The sequence below is a fragment of the Erigeron canadensis genome, chromosome 6 (genome assembly GCF_010389155.1).
Source record: "Erigeron canadensis isolate Cc75 chromosome 6, C_canadensis_v1, whole genome shotgun sequence".
Classification (NCBI taxonomy): domain Eukaryota; kingdom Viridiplantae; phylum Streptophyta; class Magnoliopsida; order Asterales; family Asteraceae; genus Erigeron; species Erigeron canadensis.
In genome coordinates, this window is record NC_057766.1 from 9273289 (window position 1) to 9295172 (window position 21884).

At 35.2% G+C, this 21884-nt stretch overlaps 1 protein-coding gene across 1 annotated transcript; it reads right to left on the bottom strand.

Moving 5' to 3' along the window:
• Positions 1-1323: 1323 nt before the first annotated feature.
• On the bottom strand, positions 1324-15111 carry LOC122603490 (rho GTPase-activating protein 7-like). The gene is made up of 22 exons (XM_043776203.1): positions 14778-15111; positions 14354-14390; positions 10516-10592; positions 10244-10314; positions 10078-10156; positions 9340-9484; positions 8366-8485; positions 8145-8222; positions 7999-8054; positions 7789-7858; positions 7248-7335; positions 6927-7170; positions 6208-6426; positions 5500-5772; positions 4886-4935; positions 4594-4654; positions 4430-4513; positions 3935-4048; positions 3664-3833; positions 2623-2692; positions 2308-2517; positions 1324-1807 (listed from the first exon to the last, which is right to left on the bottom strand). The coding sequence occupies exons 1-22, from the start codon at positions 14829-14831 to the stop codon at positions 1610-1612; spliced, it is 2568 nt and encodes an 855-aa protein (XP_043632138.1). The 5' UTR covers positions 14832-15111; the 3' UTR covers positions 1324-1609.
• Positions 15112-21884: the final 6773 nt, after the last annotated feature.

Genomic DNA, 21884 nt, shown 5'->3' on the forward strand with positions numbered 1-21884 from the left:
TCAATAAACATGTCTTGTCTTATTCATACTCTAATCCATATAGCCACACGTCTAAAGACTTAAATTGATAGTTAATGACCTTCTACAAACGGAAAAGTATAGTCAGACGAACGTTCAGGTGACGGTTGTCACAGTTCGGTCCACGTACACGTCCGGTTCGGTCCGGTTCTTGGACCGTGAACACCCTTACTCTATGACCTATCACACTATGACCTATCACCCTCAATGACCTATCACCCCCATGAGCTTTAGTTTATGAATATCCTTAAGGGCGAAGCCTGTTCCGAATCATAATTGTTTTTCAACCTATACATGTGTAAATTATGTGTAAGTACCAAAAAGAAAACGAAAATTAAAAAGTCGTGAAAAGTATATCGAATTGGATTTCTAATGAAAGAGGACGAAATTTTAAGACTACCCATACTTTTTTCTTCGTCTAACGATTTACGGTTTGTGAGATAAAGCATTTTGAATGATTTTGATGAATTTGCATATTTAATTGAAGAGAGAGAGAAAGTTACACAAAATATGTGGTCTAGAATTGTTCTCGCGTTTTTTTTTTTAATGGCTCATAGAATTAATCATTCCCCTTTTTTTAATAATAATATTCAGATATTGTAAATGTCGCCACCATTTCCACCACCACCAATTGCCACCCCACCGCCGTGGTCATTACATCGCCACCACTACCACCATCGCTACCACCGCACGATCACCATCCGTCACCACCACCACCATCGCCGCATTGCGCGGTTACCTTTTAGTTTAAATAACAACTAAGTCAAAGATACGGGAAAATGATTTTGGATATTACATCATGTAACACCCCATTTACCAAAAAATAAAGAAACAATAACTCAAGAAATTATGTCTTAAAAGAATTGAATATGTGGATATTGTTATGTCTTTGTATGGATACTGTTATTGTTATGTATTTTTCTTTATATGATGAAAAGGGTATTAATATAGTTGTTAGACTTTGTGGTGGTGTTGATAAGAGTTTGTGTTGATGGTGTTTCTGCTGTTACTGATGGTGGTGGTGGTGGTGTTGTGACCAAATGCTTGCGGCTATTCTAAGTGCTCTAAATATATATCATGACCGAATCATTCCTGCTATTTTAAGTGCTCTTAATGCGAATCTTCACCATATCCTCCCATTTGGTGTTTAGTTCACTCTTACCCCTTGGAAGTTGCCCTGTATTTAGTACCTTTTGTTATTCAATACAAGACTTACTACTATCAAGAATCGGTTATGGTTCCATTGGAAATTAGTTAATATGTTGTTAAACCGCAAGAACACGCAGGCATAGACTATCTTTGAGATATATACAAAACAATAACACTCATCAAATATAGAATTAATCATTCGTTACAATCTCATATAGCAGTCTCCATTTATGCAAAAAAGTTTAGTAGCACTGACCCCTTCACTCAAGAATACACAGCCCATTCATGTTCACAACAAACTCAATGATACATTAACTACTTAAGGATTTTAAGCGCCTGCTTCACCTAATGAAAATGATGTTTTTTTTTTTTTTGTTTTCCAAAACATAATGACAAAGAATATGGAAGAGAAGAAACCAGGATGTACAAATGAAGCTCAGAATCAGCTTCTTTTAAGTATGTTCCAACCAGGCGACGGTTGTTTATGTGTAAGATCTTGTGAGGAGGTTCCGTAGCTCAAGTCAAGGTTGTGAAGTTGTTCCATGAGCTGAGAACGTCGTTCTTTGAAGAAATCAAGACGGGTTGTTAATTCTACCAATGTAGATGATGCTGCCACTGGGTTTCTTGCATAATCAGTCGCCTACACAGATTCACACCTTTAGTGTCATAGCAGAATTGTTTCCCTTTCTTACCAAAGCGCTTGCAAAAACGCAAAACAATCGGTGTGTTTCAATAAGAGGTGGCAAAATGATATTAATGGGTGATAATTAGAGTGGGTCAGGTAAGACCGGCCCTGGAAATTTTCTTTTTTTCTTTTTCTATTCTTAAACTTACATTATTTTGATATTTAAATAAGAATTAAAAAAAATTAATATTCTTACAATGATAATCAAATATTTAAATTGCAATGAATTATCAAGTATATGCATTGTGAACACATATTGGGTGGCTTTTGTGCCATTTGACCAGCTTTTATTTATTTGACCTTTATAGGCAAAGCATAAACCCATCGATGTCTTTATCAAAAATAGAGTTGAAGTTGATACATCTAATTTAGTTAAAAGACAAGGCAACTTGGGCAATATAAATAATGTAAATTTGGGAAAAGGAAGATTATTTTCATTAAGTTTTATCTCTAACCTCAGCTGGTCTCGATGTAGATGGCACACTTGCAGAATCAACAGCCCCAAAATCATCGTTGGATAAACTTGTTGATGCCTCGGTACTTTTAGAATCACTCAAGGTGGTTGTGTCCAGAAACTGTTTCCGACCAAGTGTTCTGCCTGTCGTGTTACCATTCATTAAGGTTTGCCCTTTTATGTTTCTCAATTCTGCTCCCAATGAAATTTCCTACAATGTATTAAGACAAGATACATGACTAATTCAATTGAGTTAAAGATTTCTCACAATGAATCTTTCATGAATGAATCAACATCATAGTTTAGCATAAATTACCCCTGATCTTTGTTTTCGTTCATGGTTAATATAAGCAATTGTAGAATCAAAATCTTGCTGAAAAATTCTTCTGCCAAAAGATATACACGGAGAAAGTGTAAGAACAAATATCTAGCCAGTACAATGAATACATCAACAAAGGCACAATAGTTCACTGTTCCATTTGTATAAGTGGATATCAACGTCCCTTGGGGAGTATTATCAGTACATCAATTTTGTTATAGTTTAGTAAAAACAATCACAAAGGCAAAGAGGCTAATGCACTTAGGTTAAAACATCAATGTGCAGGTTATGTTTTCATCTTTATCTGATCATAGATTTCCAAAGGTCCTTTGCCCTAGTGGTTTTCAAGGTGACCCATCAACCAATAGGTTTTGGGTTCTTGTCCCATTGTGGACTATATGTAAATATATGTGGACATGTGTGGATGTTTTCCTTCTAAAAAATAAAACAATAAGAACGCGCTTAGTTGGAGAAAACACCCCTTGTTTTCCATTTTGGTTTTCCAAGAAAACATGGAAAACACACGGCATTCAAATCATAGTTTTCCAAAAATAAATTTCTAAGAAAACTTTATTTTCTACTATTCAATGGAAAACTTGAAAACATTTTTTTATTGTTTTCTGTTTCTGTTTTCCATGTTCTATTCCTCTCTCCCATTCAACATGTTTTCTTTCTAAAATGGAAAACGAAAAGAGCATTTTCTAATTTGAACGTGTTTTAAAATTTTCATTTGTTTTCTAGAAATGGAAAACCCCTTCCATTTTCTAAAAAACTAGAAATGGAATACTAGGAAAAAATTCCATAACCAAACGCACCCTAAAAAATTTGGATTATTATTTAGATAAGGTATAATTTAATATTTCTTAATCATAATTAACGCATGTATTACATGACCCATCTTGACCCATGCAAAATACCAAGAACATCCCTTTTGCAACCTCCAATTGGAAGATGCGAACTCTTTATGTCGCATTAAAAAACATATTATATTCCCTCAAAAAACCGTACTTTTATTAATAAAATTACTGAATGACTCACTGTTGAGGATTATGGTTATGGGAATGTTGGTATCGATCAGAAGCATCAGAGAGAGAGCCATAGTGATGCTGGCGTTGTTGATGAAGTTGCTGATGCAGTTCTGCAACTTTTTGCTTCAATCGTGCAACATCCGCTTCAGCAAGAGCAATCTCCTCAAGTTCTGCTCTTGTCTTTATTTGTGAATTTATGACAAAAATGATGAGCACCAAACTTTTTAGTAAGCAATTCACATGAAACCAGTTGAAACTCAAATGTATAGAAGCGAGAAGACCTTTGAATCCATATTACGAGATCCAGAAACCTGCCCAGAAGACATGCTTAACCCTACTTCTAAAGCGGCTCTTAAATCTCTCTCAGCTTGTAATTGTTCTTGTAATCTTGAAACCTGTTAAGATAGAGAACTAATATCAAAAGCCTAAAGGTGATAAACAAGACAAAGGCTAAATGAACTTTAAGAGCAGGTTGGGTAATCGGGCAAGACTGCTAATTTTATGTGCACCTCAGATCGGGCCAACCTACCAACATTTTTTGTACTCAGTAAATATAACAAAACTCAAGTATTAAAATAGTAGGAATTTTAGAAAATTTCAAATTTTTATCAATAAAAAACACTGCAGGATTTCCATATCTATGACCAGGTCCTGCAACCACTCCAGAATCTAACATAACCCAAAAAGACACTTTCATACATTGGTTCAAATTGCCACCTCTGAGGTACGTAAATTGTATACAATGATATAGAATCAAACGGGAAAAGAGGACGTACATCTTGTTCAAGTGCCAATCGACGCTCATGCAATGCTTGTTTCCTTCTTTCCAAACTAGCTTGAAGTATTGCATTTCCTCTCGCCTGACATACATAAACTATTAATGTTACCTAAATATCTCGTTGCCTTTTAAATTAAGCAAGAAGAAAGGAATGTGTGTTACCTCCTTTGCAATTCTTTGCCTCAAGTCATTTTTCGTGAGCTCAAGTCTCTGAATAGCAATTCTATGGACATACATAAAATTACTTCATGAATATATATTCTTTTTAGAAATAAAAATAAATTGTGACTTGCACACTTCGATTTACAAAAAAACTACCATCAAATTTAGTTAGTATAGCATTGATCGCCATAAGCCATCAATATACACTGGTTTCGAAAAAACAGGTATCACCAGTATTAGTTGCTACAACAAAAAATGCAGAAGATGATAACTTGAAGTGTCGTAATCTTACTCTTCTTCTCCAGAAGAGTCAACTGATTCCATTGACGGAGTCTTTCTTCCCTGGGTTTAAATAACAGTTCAGCATAGCAAAAACAAGATGTTTCTATTTTAATACAAAACTTTAAAATGTTATTTTTCACATTCTATCTAATACTATCTTATAAAGCATTTTGCCCTTTTTTTTAAGAAAGGATGATTTGAACTACCCAAAATACCCCTATTCTTTATTCACTAATTTAAACATCTCTACCTAATATACCCTTAAATCTAAACCACTCATTTTCCTCTCTCTCCTCAAATCTCAACCACTCATTTTTTTCTCTCTACTCCATAAATCATTTTATTCCTCTAATTTATTCAAAATCTTTTATCACAAAAACCGTATACCGATAAATTATAAAAATTGTATGGATGTTCTTAAAATTTCATGCTCTTTCATTAGAGAGGTCATTCGATATACTTTCGACGAATTTTTAAATCCAAGGGCAGAGCCCGTACGGCTAAGGCATTTGGCTATCACACTTTATGACTTATCACCTCCTATGACCTATCACCCCACCATCTCACCGCCGCAACGCGCGGGCACTATGCTTGTATACATTAATAGAGCAAAGGTAAGCTTACATTTCGACCCCAAATTGTTGAACGCCTAGAATTATTGTTGGATCCTGCTAGTTTGCTAACAGGAGTTTCTGTGCTTGAATCATGTCCAGAGAAAGACTGAGGTAGCCCTTGATCCGCCTGATTTTCACTTGACCTATTTTGCTGCATAGGTTGGTCACTAACTTCATGATTAGAATCTACAAGAGGTTGAGAGTTTTCCAATGTATTTGATTTTGCAGATGAATTCCCATTGTTTTTTGGAGATACCACTTCTGCCTCGTCGGCTCCATATGCCTGTATTAAGTACCAAATATTACGTATTACTACTTTGGGAAAGAAAGAGTATGATCAGATTACAACTAGAAGTGATCAATTGGGCTGGTCGGGTAAAACTCAAATTAGGTCATTCTGGGAACAATTTAAAATGACTCGGATGGGTTTGACCTCCAATACTCTAGGTCCAGAACTTCTTAAGTGTTTTTAAATTTAAATGAAATGCTTAGTTTTATGCATTAGAAATAACCTTTAAATCTGTTTGACCCATTCAAAACGTTTACATTTTATTTATTTCTTCTTCCCTTGTTTAACCCATTAGGGATAAAACATAGCCCGAATTAAAACTGATTCATAAGGATAAGCATTGCTACTTCCAACAGCAGGAGGAAATATATAAAAAGATAGGAAAATAATGATGATAAATATTTGTATGACCCAATAATGTGGAGACACCTTAAAGTCATAGAGATCACTGCCAGCATAACCACTGCTTTCGCTCAACTTTCCACTGAATATCCTTTCAGGATCCTCATCAGTTTCTTGCTCAGCTTCATTTTCTGCATCATGGTAAACAGTGCCTTTGATTTCCAAATTTTCATCGTCACTTGAATCCTCACTGGCACTAATTTCCCGTGAATCTGCTGATATAGAACATCTGAGCATAGTATCATCCTGAAACGTAAATCACGATTATCAACAAGGTTTGAGTTTGCCACCAACTACAACGTATGTGGGTGTTTGGAATTGCGTGAACTGATTATCTGATTATTGCAACTTAAATTAGCAATAAGTAGTTTCAATCGTTAGCTTAATAGGCTGTACTAGTTATTATCCAACTATTAAAGGGTGAACAACAGCTGGTGTAAAGGAAGAATAAAACAAAATTAAGGGTCAAATAATTGTTTTTAGATCATAACAAAACTGATTATCTAAAGGGTAAGCCTAACTTGATAGACACAAACATCTTTTATTTTCCAAAAATGCCTTCTTTAATATTTCATCTTATATATACATAAACTACAGAAATTTGGCAAAAAAACTCAAGTATTTTGAGTATTTGATGGCTACTACTTCAAATAAGTTGTGGTTGTTTGATATCACATGTTAAAACTTTCAAGCCGCACATCTAAACACCTCTTATGGCTGCACTCAGTAAAATGAAATAAACTTACATCAAAGATATTGTCATACTCCTCAAGGAGAGTTGCAACTATCGATTGAGCATTATTAGCAGCATTTGCAGCAGCAAGCAGCTGTGCAGAATTGTCACGAGTGTCATCAAAATCATCATCCAACTCACATTCACCAGCTAAAAGTGGCCGTAAGAGCAATGGTGCCATACAAGCAGCTACTGCTGATGGTGTCATTCGGTTTTCAGCAGTATGCGAGGAAACAGTCTGCATCATTTTAAGTATTCTGCAAATGGAGACCTTCAGTATAAAATAGCAGGATTTTTAGCCAAACAAACACAAACTGTATATAATATATATTACCTTTGTAATAAGCGCCTGTTTGGTTCAGGAAATGTTTCCGAAATTGCAGCACGCATAGCATTAATTCGAGCTTCCTTCCGATCAATTTCTTAATTAAGCAACAGAGATAAAATCATTTTCAGTTGCTATACTAGATGTACAATAATTTCGCTAGGAACTCGTACTCTCAAAAATGAACGTAAGAATACATGTAAAAATAAAAGATAATGAATGATGGCATCCCACTCAATTAACTGAAACATATTTCAGTAAACATGCAACACCTTTCTATAGCACCCTTTCTGGTTTATAATCTATATATAAAGTGATAATTTCTAGATTATAAGCAATTCCTCAAAATTCAGTTAATCAACATTAAAATTAAAATACAAAATATTATCAGTGATGTAACCAAAAACTATGAGATACCCTATTAACCAACAAATGTCAACCTCATATACTTTAGAGGAATAAACTTGAATCAATACTTGGCGGTAGTTATCTAAAATGTAAGCAAAACAAAATTCAATCGCTCTGCCAAGAACATAGAAGGTGGACTCACTATAAGCTTCCAATAACGCAGTGCAACAGGATGCAGGAACCGGTGATGAGGGCAGCTCTCTAAGGACATGCTGCAAATTTATAATCAATAACAAACAAGAAATAAAAATTATTTAAGTTTCCCCTTTTATAAGCCTTTCCCCTTTTTCACATAATAATAGAGTAATTTATCTTCTGAAGGAACTAAATTAAACTTAAATCAACTACGTACCTTAACACAATCACCAACGACATGTGCATCCTCATCAGAACTGAATTCAGTCTTTCCTAGAATAAAGGTATGGTATTGCTATATAAATTTAAACAAAAACAACGGACTAACAAAACAGAAGGCCGTAAACATAAATGAAGTGAAACCTGTTTCATATTCTTGAACTCTGCGATCTACCTCCTCCACATCTGCAGATTGTCTCAGGATTCCTTCCACTTTGCCTCCTGTTACATACAAGTTTATATAAAGAGACCGGGAGAGTACAAATAACCTAAAAACACAAGCAACCAAAATTCCAAATTTCCTTACTATCACACAAACTTTTTATGTGATACCAGAAGATCTTTATTTATCTATAGATGCTTACCATGTTTCTCTAGAAATCTAAGAGCTTTCTCAAGGAAAGATGGGCCTCCATCTATGTCTTCCAGTGCTAGCAATATTGGTCTTCCGACAACTAAAGATTTAATGGGGCGTTTATTACTCCCTGAGAAAAAGGCAGAAACTCATATGAACTTCATACTGATTTGAGATCAACAAAGCAGCAATTGCCTGTAGCTAAAAGTAGAAACTTCCTCCCATTCACGTATGAATCGCATGGTTTGAGTTACAATTTTAAGTGATGTTCAACTAGGTAAAATTAAACTTTTCAGCAACAAAAGAGAATGGACCAAATGGTTTAAGTCTCATGAAGCATCTTTTAAATGCACACAACCCCCTAAATCACTTTTTCAGATACACAGATTATTATTGTAATAATATATTGTTCTGTAAGCAGACTTATAAATTAACTATCGCGTTTTGCTACCGATAGCCCTTATAGGTATGCTTAACCACCACATAACTATTATTATGGGATCAGTTAATAGCCATTTCTAACAATCAACGACCTTATGTTGATTATAAGAAGTTACACCCTTAACCATAGCACTTTGGGCTATAGTTAGCAAAAGCAAAACTCTTAATAGTCATACTAGAAAACTTTATTAAAAAAAAAAACCCGGAGTGTTCTCAAGTCAGCGCGTTCCCGGACTCGTATGTCTGATCTGTACCAAAATCGACTGATTTTGAGCCAACCCCATATTGACAATTTACCCAACCCATCAATCTCAACATTTCTACCTATAGCCAATTTATAACAATAACAATATTTTAAATTACAAACTTGCATTCTATATAAATGACTAGATTTGAGTAGGCATTTAGCTACTCAATCATGATCTATTGAGCCTATCGCTTGCATCTGCTGAAAACACTCCGTTTGTTAAGAACGTTTAAACAGAATCTTAGAGTAGGTCCATATAGCCAAAAGCAAACGTGGAAGAATGAAAGTTCACAAACATTGATGAAAGGACCCTTCAGTTGAATCAGTAGTATCATTCCGGAATATTCCATTTTGTCCCATAACAAGGGCTGCATTTGGGGCTTGTGCAAGAGCATGTTCAAGGGCTGTCTTCCACTCGTACAAATCCTCTGATGTCTCTGCCTGATATTGAATTAAATTACATACATGAAGAGATCATAAAATTAGATGTAAAAGTTTCAATGCACATCCACCCACTTATATAACCTTAATACCTTTATCATAACAAGAGAACAAAGAAGACTGAATAATATGCTGAGGTGACTATTTTGACCCATTTAGTTATGAATGAGTAGATTCGTTAATAATATTAATATCTCTAAAGGGTAAAAAGGATAATGCAAAAAAGTAGCCCAAAAAGAAACGGGTCACCTCGCTGAAAGTGTATTGTAATGCAGAAAGCCTCATAAATCATATATTCAATAATTTAGATTATTGTTGAGCTATGATAGTTTTGTAATCATATTTGACACACTAATATATTATTCCTATGACAGTTTTGCTCAAGCCAGTTTTGACCTGTTACTCAACACATTCGATCCGTGCAACCTCTTATTACAAGACCCAAACATCACACACTAATCTATTACCCCTTTGAAAGTTTTGACTTGTTACTCAACACATCTGACCCGTACAACCTCTTACAAGAAGACCCAAACATCACATAAACAGAAAAATCAGATACAAAGTAATACTGTTAACATTTCATGTCAAACCTTAAGAGTAAATGCACGCCCATCGCGTCCATCAGGAAAAAGAACCGTTAACAGCTTTTTGTCCTCTCTAACAACAACACTGCAAATATAAGTTCCAACCAACGAGATGTTAGGCTAATGACTTCCTTGATTAAAACACACAAACACACTCAAGAACCACCATTACCTTCCAGAATTGTTCAAGTCAATTCCCCCTAATGTCAGATTTACTTCACTTCCTCTCTGCGGAAGTGCACTCTAAACAACAAACAGTTACAAATTCAGTGATCGATCACCGGTAATGTTTTATACTAAGTATATAGTGATGCCTCCCGATATTACAGACATTAAAGGTTTTCTAAAGCCAGGGAGATAAAGGGACACACAAAAGAAAATAACCATCAAAGGGATAAAATTATAAATGTTTCCCAAGTAATGTAACCGAGATGGATGACTAACTGGATCATTTTTAAAGAACACCAGAGAAGTACGCGTGAGAATAAACCAGCGCTTCTTCCATGACTTCCAACCTAATCCTGCAGCAGAAAAATAAAAACTGATATACAATAAGCAATAAAACTGAGTGAATTTAACAAAAACCTGTTCATTAGTAATCAAACTAGATTTGTATACATCTAACCTGAAGATAGCATACGGTAAACCAAAACCATAAAATACTTGATATATGACACATAGGACTAAAGCACAATTAAACGTTTAACAATAGGACATGATCATCTGGAGATAATTAGTTTCAGAATTGCAGCACTTGAAGAAGATAATGCTTCCTTAAAGAGAGGAGACCAAAACTATGACATTTTTAATATACAGCAAAATAACTAAAAAAATTAATACATTGCCTCATTTAAGATGACCAGGATTTCTCCACTTTCCATTACGAAGTAACCAAAGTTACTTACCAGAATCTTACTCACTAATAAAGACAAGTTTTTTATGAGTTGAGCTATGATAAGTTGATAATCACAACCCTTAGGGCTTGATAAGCACAAGAACTTATCATGTTTCATGATCTAAATAAGACACAAGTGGGATGGTAAGTGAACCAATGTGGAATCATGAGAACAAAGAAAGATTGTGCTTACAGAGTTGACGATGTTAGAAGAAGAAAAGCATGTAAAAAAATTTGATGGACAAACATACGTATTTTCCCTGTTAAAGCAAGTTTGGAAGTTCAGAGGGACCTTATTCCCTTGGTTAAGGGTCAACCCAGGATGGCAAGTCATTTTAGGTTCATTGTAGCGGTCTAAACCCCAAATGTGTCTAGCACACGATTCGACCTTAAGACCACTTGTAAGGAAATAAGACTCCTTGCCACTAGACCAATTTGGTGATGGTTTCACCTTCAAAATTTAGATATTTTAGATTAGATATCAAAGGTATGTAGTTATGTTTTTATAACAAGGGGTGGAACTATCCGACATGACCCGGACAAGACACGTAAATAAGTGAGTTTTGGATCATAAATAGTTCAACACAACTAATACATTTAATAAATGCATTATGTTTGGGTTGACATTCAATCCCATTTACACCCGTGCAACCCGTTTTAAACTACCAACATGAACGCTAATAATATAAATTCATTTATTTGATTACTAAATTGTGATACTTTTATGTTTTTTCGTATTTCTACCATATATTTAAATGTTTAGGTTGATGTAAAAGAACACGAAACCACAAGAGTGGCGGCCTAGTGGTAAAGGTTTGGTCTCCAAGGATGAAAATACCTAGAGGCAGTGTTGTTAAAGGCGTGATGCGAGGCAACACTTTGCCGCCTGAAATCTAGGCCCAGGCCCACCAACAATTTTGGCGGCTAACTACTATTTTCCATAAAACCCTCTGGTTATCAAGAAGCAATTTAATAACATTAAACTACTATTGTTTAATTTAATCACGTCTCTAAATTATTTTCCATAAAACCCTTCATCATCACGTCTATATATTATTTTCCATAAACCCTTCATCATCAAGACCTACATCTTATGTAAGCTTAATTGATGATTCTGAGGAAGAAGAGCTCCACACATTTGACGATGATGGCAAGGCATAGTCCGTGGATCTAATTAAGTTTTGTCAATGGTTTTGAACTTGCTGTGTTAACAATTTGTCTTGAACTTTTTTGGCTTAATGCATTATGTGTTATTTAGATGGAATTTGCTAATTTGAATGGCATTTGGTTTGGTTTTACTTTAGTGCGCTTTTTTTTTTCCGGGCATGCGCTTTTATTGCGCCTCTCGCCTTCGCCCCATTTAGGGTTTTTGCGCTTTGAGTTCGCCGTCGCTTTTGACAACTATGCCTAGAGGTCTCAAGTCCAAATCCTAGGAGCAAAAAAATATATCCCCTTAGTTGTCACGAAGGTTTACTTGGAAAACTGGGTGGAAATATCCGACATGACCCAGTCATGACACAGGAATAAGTGGGTTTTGGGTCATGAACAGTTCAACACAACGGATACGTTTAATAAATGTCTTATGTTTAGATTGGCATTCAAACCATTTACAACCCTCCAACCCGTTTAAGATTACCAATAAGAATGTTAAGGATTATAAATTCCTTCGTTTGCTTACCAAACCGTATTAATTCTATGTTTTCTTATATTTCTCTAATATTTAACTGGGTTGGTTCGGTTGAGGTTGAGGTAAATGAAGAAGCCAACATCAACCCACAATTAATTAACTCGAACAAGACACAACTATGAACCCTAGTTGTAACATTCCAACAAAGCTGAAAGGTAACATAACCATTTAAAACTACAAGCTAATACAGATCTAGAAGTTCAAAAAGACCCTTCAAGATCTAGATATTAGATTAGATATGAATTGTACGTAGTGATGTTCTTGTAAGATGGGGTTAAAATATTGGGTCTAAAAGCGGTTTGACACACCTAATAAGATTAGTAGATGTGTTCTGTTTGGGTTATCATTCTAAGCCATTTACAACCCTCCAACCCGTATAAAACTATCAATGACACTACGTTAAGTATTATAAACTCATTTGTTTGCTTACTAAACCGTAATACTTTTATGTTTTCTCATACTTCTATATTCTATTTAATGTGTATATTCAAACACATCACGATTGTGAACCCTAGTTGTCACATTGCAACAAAGCTAAAAGGTAATACTAAGGTTTATGATGCATAAAAGAGAATGTGTCTCGAAAGGTTATGACATAAGAGAAGACACTTTTACTATGAAGAGATCATAGACGAGGCATAAGTTAGCTAAGATCAACTTCGAGAAAGTGACTAGGAACTATGATGTACACATACTTATATCTTAGCCAAAACTCCATATCAAGTTCCAAGGTACCATGGCACTAGTTCTAAAGAATATGGCACTAATTCTACATGTAGCTCTGTAATAAGCCAATAATCACGATCAACGAGCCTTATAGTTTACATGATACTTGAGTACATTGTCATTATGGAAAATCAGTTCGCGCCTCATAAAGCACCTATATATCGTTGAGGATAGCACTGCACTGGTTTTATAATGTAGATGGTCTACATAACTAAATGAAGCTCAAAGTGTTCAAATTTACGTGATCCTCGATTATTAGTAGCGGCAACAACATGCAATGCAACATAAGCTTAATATCAAAATCAATAAGCTATAGGTAGAATCAACTTTAATCAATATATTAGCATCTGTTCGTGCCTTCCTTTTCCAACCTATAACCCTTGCCAAGTTGCAAAACTTAGAACTAATAAATAGCTTTTGATCCTAAATAAAAATTTCAAATGTTTTGTTAGACATCTAACATGAAGAGAAGTAATCGTCTGTGCATGAAGTTGGTGACAATTGCATTTTGCAATATTACTTTTAAAATCATAGAATGCTAATTATCGCTTCCATTCGTAACTGTCCAGAAAATGTGTGAAACATTATTCACCTCATTCAAATACATATAGTCCTCTTGCATTATGGTCAAAGTCGGGTGCCAAGTATTAACGTTAATTTGCTTAAGACAAAACTACATGACTCGGTTATAGCCAATGCAATTAGATGCTTCCAAAAAATGCATAGGTAGCATGGATCCTAAACCCACTAGTTATATCATAGCGTCAAAGGAGGCACAGCTTATAGGCAAATTCTATATTCTTGCATGTCACATGTTCTGGATCATAGATACAGCATAGCTTGGCAGCTAAAAGAAAAGCCACAATCTAGACAATAACCACGAAGAATATCTAAAATGTCACCTACTTACTTTGCTCCAAACTCCACAATTATATGTTCAAAATTCAAACGAATATAAGAAAACGTTTACTCACCTTTCGAAGATATGAACAGTGGACCACTCTTAAAAACCTGTAAATTTTCCATCACTGTTAGAACATATTCATCAATCAAAACTTCACCATCCAAACCAATATTATCATTTAAACCAAACCTAATCCACAACCAAATATAATTAATTATAATAAAGGTGAGACATCAAAAGACAAGTTTGGTATTTCATTTGTTGCAACATATAATATGTATTCCAATTCCAATATATTATTACCCATATAAAAGTATAACATTATAATCAAAACTTAAAACAAAAGCAAGGCATTGACAACTTTACATTAAACCTCACGCATATACTTTACTTAATTCATACTTTCAAATTTTTAAAAAAGATATAAAATTTGATAATGGGTATTTACATTAATGCACCAATATATAATTATACTATATAAATATCAAAAATACCGTGTTAGTAGGTCCAAGTCTTGGACGTGTGAAAGGAGTCAATGAAGCAGACATTTTTAGAACACATTGACAGATAAAGATTCAAACTTTATTAAATGGGTGTTAATAAAATCCAAAAACAAGAATAACCCAGATCGAAATTAGCCAAGATCTTAAGGTGGGTTTGAAAATTTTGAAGAAAAAACAGAAAACATAAAGACACTGTGTGTTTGTGTTTGTGTTTGTGTGTGTGTTTTTTGTTATGTTTTGTGTGTGAGTGTATTGAAGAAGGAAAGAAGGAGATGGTGGATTAGGTAAGTATTAGCTAGAGGGGCATATAATCTGGGTGTGGAATTAACTTCGACCCGTGATTTGAGGGTCAGTCAAATATTTGCTGGTGGGAGTTACAGTTGATAATAACAACACTAGTACTACTTCAAAGTAGTACTCACTTTTATGTCTACTTTAGAATCTTATAGATAAAATAAGTAGTACTAATGTTGTTATTATAGATAAAATAAGTACCTAAAACGCTTTTTATTTTTATCTGCTTTTTATAGATAAAACAAGTGAAATTTAAATGAAATTTGATTAAATTATTGTTAATGAAAACGATTTATCCAAACAATTATTTTTTATTATTATTATTGGAACCAAGTCTTATTTATTGTAAAAAAATATAAAATGACAATTATCTATCTATAACCTCTCTAACACCTTATTAAGCATTTTAACCTCTCCAATTTTAAAAAATTCAACAATTTTATACCTTAAATATCTTTATTTCTTAATCCTAATTCCATATGCACCTAATTTATACTTTTAATCCTAATTCCCTATGCACCTAATCTATAATATCATTAATGATTAAATTACAATATTCATCATTTATCCAAAATACCTCCATTAACCTTTTACATCAATTACATTTACATCAATTATCTACATCACTCGACGGTGCCTCCTCCACCACCAACAGTCACCCCACCACCACACCGTTGCCGCTACAACCACGACCGCATTGTGTGGGTACTGTGCTATCTACTATTATTCGAAATGAAATTTGATTTTCAATAATGATAATTTTGATAAATGAAACGTTAGTTTATTTTATTTTATTTTATGATAGATTTGATATACAATGTTTATAAATAATAATGTGATCAAAATGTCTTATTTTATCCATTTATCAACTTTTCAGATTAATTTGTTCTTTCTAATGATTAGTGATAAATATGGTAAAAAAAAAAAGTAAGAAAAAAAAGTTTTATAATAGGTATGTTTATGATTTATTAATTCATAATAAGAAAACATACATGCCATGTGTCGATTATAAAAGTTAATATATTGATAGATATAATATAATGGAATTAATATTTTTACGTAAAACATATTGACTATATAAATAAGATATACGATTTGGCTATATATACATTGTATAAAAATAAGTTTATGATTAAATGACATTATAAAGAAAGTAAAAATTAGTTAGTGAAAGTTTATAATATTATAAACAAGTACTGTATAAAATTAAAATAAAATTTTACTGAGGTATGCACGTTAAAAATTAAAATCAATGATGGAAGAAAAAATATACATACATAATTATCAAATAAAATACCATTTTTGTAGTTTCAAACAGATTTTGCCCAGACCAAGCTGAAGACCCAACCGAACCCGACCTAGATCGACCGTGTCCAAAGCCTCCCGTATTGTCCTCGGTCCGGTGTTTCATAGCTTCAGATTTCAACCCAATCGGACAAATACCAAAAAGATTGAGTATACCCCAAAAGAAAAATCTTCAAATGGGTTTTCTTTTCGGCTTCTAATATGTGGATGTAATTCTAATGGATTGGCTCAATTTTATTTTATTTTATTCGGGCTTTTGATTTATGCATGGATGTGTATAGTTATATAAGATTAAAAAAAAAGTCAATCGTATTATACAATAAAAAAAATAAAAATATTGTGTTTTTCTTTTCCTAAACCTAATATAACGATGTCTCAATCATCCATGGAATTGAGTTTTTTAATCCGATGTGTTTTATATCATTTCATTGTTATTGTGTTTTAAGTTCATAATGATTGGGATGGAATCTATGACTCTCAAAAACCATGAATTAATCCAATCACACAAATGTCGAAAATAAGACTCGAACCTATGTGGTATCTCTCAAGATCTTATCAGTGGACCACCAATACCATTAGCCTATTTGGTCACTTTTTTGTTATCAAATATTTGTTGCTATTGTATATACGATAGTCATGTATATTATTGCATTATACATTGATTGTTAAGGTATTTTTTATATTATTTTACTTTACATGTTTTTATTCACAACTCAAACTAACGATATTGTTCATTAAATATTAACTATTGGGTAATAGCCCAGTGGCCACCAGCCACCACTTTTCAAAGGGATCCTGGGTTCGAGTCTTGCCAAAGACAAACTTGAGATAATTAAGATATTATTAAGTTGTTGAGATTCACCTGGACACTAGCCTGACTGAGGGGTTAATGGGTACCGAATGATACATGAAATTAAGGGGTTTTCATCCAATTACTTTTTTTTATACTGTTCTTTAAATATTTGATTTTTTTTCTTATATCTACCCAACTCAACTAATACCAATTTTTTCATTCTCATTAACAACCCAAACAACTTGTTTTTAAATATATAATAATTTTTTAATTAATATTTTTTGATTTATAATTAATTATCTAATATATTAGAAATACAGTTTTAGTTCAATATATATTTTTTTTATTTTTGAACGTTCGAATGGTCAGAGATTGTTCGTCTCATTTATCAGCCCCTACGTCCTTCGGGCAGGATGACATTCGAATTTCAAGGAACCACGGAGGGAAGAAAACCTCCTATTAATCCGTCAAATGGCACAATGATAAATAGGAGTAAACCTTGCCTCATCGGGATTTGAATGAAAGGACCAGACTCGATAAACCGAAAACATAAGAATTTTTTTTTTATATATACCCCACTTCGCCGCAGTGGGTCGAGGACTCCCCACCCCACTGCGGCACAGTGGAGATCCTCGGCCAGAACTTGAACATGCCCCACAGCGCCGCAGTGGGTTCGACACATCTCCCACTGCGCCGCAGTAGGCGGATCCAAAGTTGTTTTCGTGGGAATCCACTACGCCGCAGTGGGCAAAGTCACTCTCACTGCGCCGCAGTGGGCCACCTGACAGCAACCCTAATACTCATTTCGACCTTGAACAACTTGTAACCTTCAAATTTCGAACCAACATCTGAAAGACACATTCTAGAGATTTATAACAACTTCATAGACACATTTTAAACATATTTACAACATCAAATTGTTTCAAAACCCTTGAATACCATTAACGGGTCATTTACCCATTTTGACGCTATTTTCGTCCAAAGTACAACTTCACAACTTGTTAGGACTTTACACCTGGTCATTTACAAAATTTTAACAAAAGTATGACCATCCAACCAAAATATACCAAGAGCCATGAGGAGAGGGATTTCTAGGCATCTAAACCAAAAGTTTATCATTCCTCCAAGAATGACCTAATACCTTCAATTCTTGCAAAGTCACTTCAAGCTCTAGTCAACTCTTTCAAATCAATACACTAGTTCCTTCTTTCGGAACTACCTATAAAAGGGTAAACAACTAAAATATAAGCAAAGGCTTAGTTAATATACTTGCATACATTTACGGATACGAAGGAGGGCAAAGTACAAGGACTTTTACATGTAACCTATGGCATCGTCATGTCACATTTACATATTCACCTTGCACACTAACAACACATATATGGATCCATATAAGCTAAACAATCATATCTATCGGGATTCTTAGGCCCCGGAGGTTCTTAGGCCTCATAATCACAATGCCCCACATGGGCTTATGCCACATCAATTACTACACATGCATTTACAAACTTCAACATGAAATGGTCAAAACCACCATGGACAAAAGGCTTCAACATGATGTGGTCAATTGATTCAACATAAACATAAAGGTATGCAAATATACTCACCTCTTCCTTCGTTTAAAGGCACATAAGTAGATTCGTCGGCGAGGTACTTTCTAAGATGAGACACATGAAACGTAGGGTGTATTCCCGAAAGCTCATCCAGTAACTCCAAACGGTATGCAACCTTGCCAACCTTAGCCAAAATTTTGAACCGGCCAATAAAACGATGGCTTAACTTTCCACGCTTTCGAAATCGTAACACACCTTTCCATGGGGAGACTTTCAACAAGACACGATCACCAACATTGAATTCAATTGGCCTTCTTCGTTTATCCGCATACGACTTTTGTCGGTCTTGAGCCGCTTTCAATCTTTCCTTGATCACATCTATCTTCTCAATGGTTTTCAGCACCACTTCCGTGCCACCTATTTCTCTTTGACCTACTTCTCCCCAACAAATTGGAGATCGACACTTCCTTCCATACACCATTTCATATGGTGACATTTAAATACTAGAATGGTAGCTATTGTTGTATGAGAATTCTACCAAAGGCAAGTGAAGATCCCAAGTGCCTCCAAAGTCAATTATACATGCACGAAGCATGTCTTCAAGCGTTTGGATGGTTCTCTCACTTTGACCATCCATTTGTGGGTGATAGGCGGTGCTAAGCTTGAGCTTGGTACCCATATCTTCATGAAATTTCCGCCAAAAGTGAGAAGTGAAACGAGTGTCTCTATCCGAAACAATGGAGATAGGAACTCCATGTCTAGCTACCACTTCTTTCACGTAGATCTTAGCCAACACTTCGGATGATGATGCCTCACGGATAGGAAGAAACAAGGCACTCTTGGTTAGTCTATCAATTATCACCCATATTGTATCAAATTGATTCCTAGGGGTCTTGGCAATTTTGTGATGAAATCCATGGTGATTTCTTCCCACTTCCATTTGGGGATTCCCAACGGTTGCAACATACCATAAGGCTTTTGATGCTCCGCCTTCACTTGTGCACAAGTCAAACATTTCTCGACATACTTCACTACATCACGTTTCATACCGGGCCACCAATATTCTACTTTCAAATCATGATACATCTTTGTAGCACCGGGGTGGATGGAGTAATTGGATTTGTTAGCCTCATCAAGTAGAACTTGCTTCAACTCACAAGAGAATGGGATCCAAATCCTCTTAAAACGTAAGGTAAGGCCACGAGTTTCCTTAGTAAAATATTGAATTTGACCTTGAATTCTTTCTCTCTTGGGATCTTGTTGCAAGGCCTTTTCTTGAGCTTCTTTAACTTGATCAAAGAAATCGTTGGTGATCAAAACCCATAGGGGAGAAACAACTAAAGCATGATGAGAACTCTTTCGGCTCAAAGCGTCCGCCACAACATTAGCCTTCCCGGGATGATATAAGATCTCACAATCATAATCTTTCAAAAGATCTAACCATCTTCTTTGGCGATTATTGAGATCTCGTTGTTCAGAGAAATATTTGAGGCTTTTATGATCGGAATAGATGGTAAAATTGACTCCATAGAGATAATGGCGCCAAATTTTTAAAGCAAAGACCACCGCCGCTAACTCCAAATCATGAGTAGGGTACCGTTTCTCATGCTCTTTCAATTGCCTTGAAGCATAGGCAATGACTTTACCCCGTTGCATAAGAACACAACCAAGGCCATTAGATGATGCATCACAATACACCACCATATCTTCAAGACCATCGGGTAAAACAAGAACCGACGCTTGACTTAGCCTTTCTCGAAGCTGTCGGAAAGCCATCTCTTGCTCGCTTTTCCATTCAAACTTGATGTTCTTTCGAGTCAACTTGGTCAATGGGGAAGCTATTTTAGAGAAGTCTTGAATGAAACGACGGTAATAGCCCGCTAGACTAAGAAAACTCCTAATCTCCGACGGATTCTTGGGTTGTTCCCACTTCATCACCGCATCAATCTTGGCCAGATCCACCATAATTCCTTCACTATTAACCACATGGCCAAGAAATTGCACTTCCCTTATCCAAAACTCACACTTGGAGAACTTAGCATAAAGCTTCTCTTTTCGTAAAGTTTCCAAAACCTCCCTTAAGTGAACTTCATGATCGGATGAGCTTCTTGAGTAAATGAGAATGTCATCAATGAAGACGATCACGGAATTATCGAGCATAGGGCGGCAAACACGGTTCATGAGGTCCATGAAAGCCGCGGGAGCATTAGTAAGGCCAAAAGGCATGACAACGAATTCGAAATGGCCGTAATGAGTCTGAAAGGCTGTTTTAGGAATATCTTCTTCACGTACTTTGAGTTGATGGTAACCCGAACGAATATCAATTTTGGAAAAATACAAAGCTCCTTGGAGTTGGTCGAATAAATCGTCGATTCTAGGCAAAGGATACTTGTTCTTTACAGTGACCGTGTTGAGTTCGCGATAGTCGATGCACATTTGCATGCTTCCATCCTTCTTCTTTACAAAAAAGTACCGGTGCACCCCACGGAGAGTTACTAGGTCGAATAAAACCCTTGTCAAGTAATTCTTGTAATTGCTTCATCATCTCTTGCATTTCCGTTGGAGCCAAACGATAAGGATCTTTAGAAATGGGGTTAGCTCCCGGAATAAGATCAATTGAGAATTCAACTTGCCGTTCGGGAGGAATGCCCGGCAAGTCTTCGGGAAAAACATCGGCGAATTCATTAACAATAAGGATGTCTTCGATAGATAGGGGTTGCTTCTCAACATCTACGATGTGAGCAAGATAAGCATGACATCCGTGAGATATGTAACGTTTGGCACGAGCAAAAGTACACACGGATATAGAACGTTCTTTCCTATCACCGTAAACCACCAAGTCTTCGCCCTTAGGAGTCTTCAAGTAAACCGCTTTTTCATCACACGCAATCTTGGCGTTACAAGAGCTCAACCAATCCATACCTAAGATTATGTCAAACTCTTCCATTGGAAAAGGAATTAGATTAGCTTGGAAGAGTTCCGAAGAGATTTTGATTTCACACCCTTTATACACATCCCTCACTAATTCCATCCTACCATTACCAACCTCAACTTGCAAAGTATTTTCTAGACATGACTTAGACACGGGAATAACGTGAATTACTCTAGCTGCAACAAATGATCTATTCGCCCCTGAATCAAAGAGAATTCACA